This window comes from Rhipicephalus sanguineus, chromosome 11 (genome assembly GCF_013339695.2).
Source record: "Rhipicephalus sanguineus isolate Rsan-2018 chromosome 11, BIME_Rsan_1.4, whole genome shotgun sequence".
In the NCBI taxonomy this organism is placed as follows: domain Eukaryota; kingdom Metazoa; phylum Arthropoda; class Arachnida; order Ixodida; family Ixodidae; genus Rhipicephalus; species Rhipicephalus sanguineus.
This window is the reverse complement of record NC_051186.1, coordinates 125,940,480-125,944,957: the sequence shown is the minus strand read 5'-3', so window position 1 is coordinate 125,944,957 and position 4,478 is coordinate 125,940,480. Positions and strand designations below refer to the sequence as shown.

General features: G+C 43.3%; 1 protein-coding gene across 1 annotated transcript; it reads right to left on the bottom strand.

The window, feature by feature from the left end:
- Positions 1-2,057: 2,057 nt before the first annotated feature.
- On the bottom strand, positions 2,058-3,651 carry LOC119375367 (uncharacterized). The gene is made up of 5 exons (XM_037645546.2): positions 3,562-3,651; positions 2,893-3,009; positions 2,522-2,620; positions 2,303-2,407; positions 2,058-2,189 (listed from the first exon to the last, which is right to left on the bottom strand). Exons 2-5 carry the CDS (start codon positions 2,929-2,931, stop codon positions 2,058-2,060), a joined length of 375 nt encoding a protein of 124 aa, XP_037501474.2. The 5' UTR covers positions 2,932-3,009; positions 3,562-3,651.
- Between the last annotated feature and the right edge of the window lie 827 nt (positions 3,652-4,478).

Genomic DNA, 4,478 nt, shown 5'->3' with positions numbered 1-4,478 from the left:
CTCAGTTGCCTCCGAATTTGCGAATCCTCTCAAGCACATTGCCCTACATTCAGCAATTGCTGTTGCCACGGATAGGCTCATCACCTGGGCTGCCAGGCGGACCTTCATTGGTTGCCTTTGCCACTCGATGTGAGCCCTTCGCAACTTATTTGCCAGATGCACTCCCTCCTTATCTTGCAAGTCATGAAGTGCTTCTATGTGCGCCCACGATACAACTTTTCCATCCTGGTTAATAAAATATTTGTGGTGTGCAAAGGCATTTCTCACCAGCTTTAGCATGTGGCAGGGATCAAGAAAAGCTGCAACTGGTTCGTTAGTAGCTGGGTGCTTGAAGGTTGTTTGAAGGTTCTGAATATCTGCAAAATTGCAACCTAATTCTTGAAGCATTGCAATGTTAGCTGGCGCACCATCGCATGTCAGAGAAACAATCATGGCCCCTGCTTCATGAGCTGTCAGCAAGCTCTGCTTAACTAAGTTCGCTCGCTGCTCACCTACAAGCCCATCAACTAGGAAGTAGCCAAGAGGAACTTTCCAATGGCCATTAATGGAGACAGCCATTATCACGAAGGCGGCTTTTGCCTGTGGCAAGCAGTCACCTTCGGTTCCTGCGCCCATGTCTACATAGCCTTCAAAGTGACCACTTTGCCACTGTACCTGCTGTCTAATTGACATCTCGTCAACTATGAGGCTGCATACAGCTTGATGTCCTCGACTGCTAGTTTCTAAGCATTTCAATTTTAATGCAGTCACAGCCTCTTTAGAGAATCCCGCTTTTCCTTCAACACTCTCATACCATTTTCTTAATGTTCGAGGGTGTGGCAGGCATGTGTCAAAGACTTCCCTTACATATTGATATGCCCGAGGAGAGTAGAAGTTCAAGGTAAGAGCAAAAGCCCTTAGCTCAGGTGAATACTTTCGGGGGTGTTGTCCTGTCTGTTTTGCGATCTGTCGTTTCAAAAGATGCTGATTTGCTGCACCTAGAGTGTCAAGCACTGAAACCTGCTCTCTGAGCAAAATGTTTTCTTTGGTTAGTGTTTTCAAAACTGATTTCAATTCGGCATTTTGTTTTTTAAGGCGCCTCTTGGACTGCTGAAGTCTTTTGATTGCTTTCCTTGATCTTTGCTGCTCTGAGGCAAGTCTTGCTGTGCGAGCTCGCAAAAAAGCCTTTTCAGGGGTGTCAACCTACAATGCAAAACCAGATAGAACAAAACACTAACTTGTCAGGTGGTAACGTGCGTCACTTGTGAAAGGCTGAAACACTTCTAATAACAATATGACTGAGCCAGGGAATTTGGACATTGAGCCATAATTTTTCCTTATTCCTGCTCCTTCTGTTGACACTTGCGCTTATGGTATTTAAAACATTCAAATGTAGGACAACCTTGTACTATCATATCTTGGTCGCCTCTAAAAAGACCTCATCGATATTAGCCAACCATTTTCTATAACTTGGAGCACAGGTCATTCGTCATTTAATATTGCAGTCATCAATTGATTTGTATGTCATGCAGATAAACATGGCATGTACAGTTTGCATGCGTTGCTTTGATCAAATTATGACTAACACCCTTTCTTGTCTTGTTATTTTATTAGTTTACTGAACTAAATATTGGGACTGGTTGTGCTACTCTTGATGTATACACGTGCATTGCTTTGGTCTGATAGCTTGCATTTGTTCATCTTCTTTACCTTTGCCTGCTTTCTTTTTCTTGGTGTTTCAAATGGTGCCGGCATGTCTTCTGGCCTTTGTAATTCCTGTGGAAGTAGATGATACCATCTTAATAAAAAAACGGTTATTTGTAATTCTGACAATGCTGATATTCACAGGGGCTTGCATAGCCAGTTTTAAGAGGTACTGCCGCACATTTAATAGCATTTTGAACTATAATTGAACTATTAAAATAATTGAACTATACTGCTTCTCGAAAAATTGAGGTGGGCTAGTACATGCATTGCTTCTTATCAGGACACTGCAACCACATAACTAAAGAGAAAGTGCATATTATGTTAGTAAAGCCTCAGCTAGAGAAGGTATCACTTGGTGTATCATTCAACATTTATGTCACGTGGAAGTGTGTGTTTACCTGCTCATGGGCCGGCTCCCATTGAATACCAGCAACTTGGCCGGATGGACCTGGTGTGGCGATGCTGGCCTGTGCTTCACTCTCCTCACCAATATCCATGGGAGTCTTTTAGAAAGAGCACGTGTTAGAAATTTTTACTTCTACATCAACTGTAACATCAGTTTACTTATAACAGAGGACAAGCATGCCTGATGAGTAGAACAGAGGTGAATTTTCACCTGTACAAGTGCTGGCTCGATGAAATGACTGGCACTTAGGTTGGAGGGATCTGGGTCAGGTAAACTGATTGGATCTGCACTTTCATGCTGTATATCCATGGCTTCCTAAAAGCAAGAATACCTATGCTATTCAGTGGTTTGCTCTTCAGCAAAGTGTTCAAAGTAGTGAGCTAATGAGCTTAATAATAAAAAAAACGAGAGGGGAAAAGTGATGTGCACCTGTTGGAGTGTGGACTGCCCGTGGAAGCCTGCAGCTAAGTCAGGCGATGCAGGTGTGGAGAGGCAAGCTTGGAGGCCTTCATGAGAAGTTGCAGCAACCTGATAGTTATATATCACTGCTAGTTAAAAATGCCTTCATGAAAAGCTGTACAAAGCATTACAGATGAAGCGAGGCATTGAAACTGGAGGAATGAGTGCAATATAACTGTCATTCCCACAGTTTCTGCATATTGCTTTATTTGCATTGCATTGTACAAATACACATTGAATTCTAATGCACCAAGTACAACCACAATATTTTATTGTTGAGTGGCTGCTTCAAGCATAACTTGGCCTGTAAGCATATTATAATGATCAAGTGAAGTGTTTACCTGTGCAAGCAGCAGCAAGCCTTCAGCGCAACCTTGCATGAGCTGAGGGGAATCAAAGGATGAATCGGTGCTTGCTGCATCAGGTGCTCTATCACCTTGTTGTACTGGATGAGGTAGCTGGGGGATTAAAAACTTAGTATTACAATTGTAGATCGGATGTAAAAAATAAAGCAAGAAAAGAAATAACAATGGCACAGGGGTTGCATTACTTCATATCAATATAAATTAACCATGTATACGTGATGCAAGAGGCACTTACAAAACTCTTGCTTTTGATTACCACGTTTATATCTAAATTTCTAGATGCTGGTTATGAAATTGCTACCTTAAGTTTTTTTTTCACCCCACCAATTCGTGCACAGAGTACTAACAGGTATGAGTATGTGCTGTTAAATTTTAAGAGAAAAATATAATTTCGTCAGTGATGTCAAAAGAAGGAAGCCTGAATAGATATGAACTGGTGCATGATAATTTGTTTATTTATTTAATTGCTTATTTATTTATTTTGAATTATAACATTTATTGTATGTCAATCCTTTTTACCATCATTTACCACTATAATGCTAGCGACATACAGGTATCAAGATCGTTTACCAGAGAGAGAAAAATATAAATCGTGAACTATGTATAAGAGAACGGAAATCGGTTCCAAAGTTCATTCATTCTCACCAAGAGAGTAGGAACTGCATGCTCTCGTAGGCGGACTTTGAACGCGGACGTGCGATCAAAATGCTCCTCTAAGAAATGCTTCGAACAAACATGAGCTTCCTTGGCAGGTTCCCGGCGAATATGCGGGGGCCAAATTGCTTCTATCCACTTTGTGCGACGAACGGCATCTTTGGGAAACCTGATAATGGATGGTTACACAACATATGTATTGCACAGTAATGTATACACGCAGCATAACATGTTATATTATAAATCTACAGAACGATTGCCACTATGCGAATTCGCTTGGCCTCTACTCTAACGCGTCCACCGAATAAGTAAATTTACTTACAGATGGTAGGAGGTGGCTGGTACTCCTTGTGAGCCGCGCGACTTGCATCCTGGCACACAACAGCTGGGCATTGCGGCTGTGACCGCGCACACAGCGACGTGCTCGCAGTGGAGCTTCGAGGGATAGTGCCAACGCAGTAAGACGTGCCGCTCGTACTATTCGAAATCCTCAGGTGTACACAATCATATCCTGCTTTCGTTAAGAAAGGAGGAATGCTGTGTTTGTTTACGGGCGCTGTTTGAACCGGGCGGGCATCCTTGAAGGCTGTGTCCGCGCGTGAACCACCCCTTCCCCACCACGCAAGGCGCTTAGCCGGGTCCCCGATAAGGGAAACAGAAACAAGCGCCTTCTCTTTTCTCTAACAAACAGGCAATTATCCCGGAGTGTCATGAGTGTGCATATTCAAATGGACTTCGTTGAATAACCAAATGCCAAGTGAATTTGCGCAAAAGAAGACGTCGCGAGACAGTGCGAATTCGAAGCCGCCCCCGTGAGCGGGCCCCCCGTATCTTACAGCAGAACGTGAAGTTGCCCCCTGCGCGGGCCCCACGGTCCCGGCGCCGCGCAAAGTTCAATGTAAACACCG

Bases quoted from the DNA above. Each gene is read 5' to 3' on its own strand.
- LOC119375367 (XM_037645546.2), bottom strand. From the start codon at position 2,931: ATGCAAGGTTGCGCTGAAGGCTTGCTGCTGCTTGCACAG. The intron at 2,621-2,892 runs GTAAACACTTCA...TATAACTATCAG, and splicing joins GCTTGCTGCTGCTTGCACAG to GTTGCTGCAACTTCTCATGA. The intron at 2,190-2,302 runs GTGAAAATTCAC...TCTTTCTAAAAG, and splicing joins TCGAGCCAGCACTTGTACAG to ACTCCCATGGATATTGGTGA.